Source organism: Haliaeetus leucocephalus, unplaced genomic scaffold (assembly GCF_000737465.1).
Source record: "Haliaeetus leucocephalus isolate CR32 unplaced genomic scaffold, Haliaeetus_leucocephalus-4.0 Scaffold678, whole genome shotgun sequence".
NCBI classification, from domain to species: Eukaryota; Metazoa; Chordata; class Aves; order Accipitriformes; family Accipitridae; genus Haliaeetus; species Haliaeetus leucocephalus.
In genome coordinates, this window is record NW_010973114.1 from 6,188,541 (window position 1) to 6,188,962 (window position 422).

At 73.5% G+C, this 422-nt stretch overlaps 1 protein-coding gene across 1 annotated transcript in view; it reads left to right on the forward strand.

Annotated features, from left to right (window-relative positions):
- DACT1 (dishevelled-binding antagonist of beta-catenin 1) overlaps positions 1–422 on the forward strand; it is a 15,148-nt gene that overhangs the window by 6,513 nt on the left and 8,213 nt on the right. The window contains exon 3 of the mRNA XM_010579871.1: positions 4–252. Coding sequence (XP_010578173.1) covers positions 4–252 — 249 coding nt within the window. The remainder of the gene's footprint in view (positions 1–3; positions 253–422) is intronic.

Consider the following 422-nt stretch of genomic DNA (forward strand, 5'->3'; position numbering starts at 1 on the left):
AAGGGAGAAGCGGAGGCGGAACGGCAACGTACCCGGGAGAGGCTGGAAGCCACGGTAGCCGGGTTGGGCGAGCTGGAGTACCTGAGGCAGCGGCAGGAATTGCTGGTGAAGAGCCTCCTGCTGAGGCGGCCGGCGGGGGCCGTGCCCGGGGCTCAGGGAGGCCGAGGGGAACCGCCGGGCGAGGGGCCGTCGCCTCGCAGCCTGGAGGAGAAGTTCCTGGAGGAGAACATCCTCCTCCTGCGGAGGCAGCTGGTGAGCGGGGAGGGGGGGGACACACGATGCTCTCCCGTGACCCGCGGAGGGGCGAGGAAGGGGCTGGGGCGGACGGCGGTGCCCCCGAAGGGGAGACGTGCCCGCGCCGCTGTCACCGCCGGCGCAGCGTCCCGGCCGACCGGGCGCGCAGGTGATGGGAGACGGGGAGC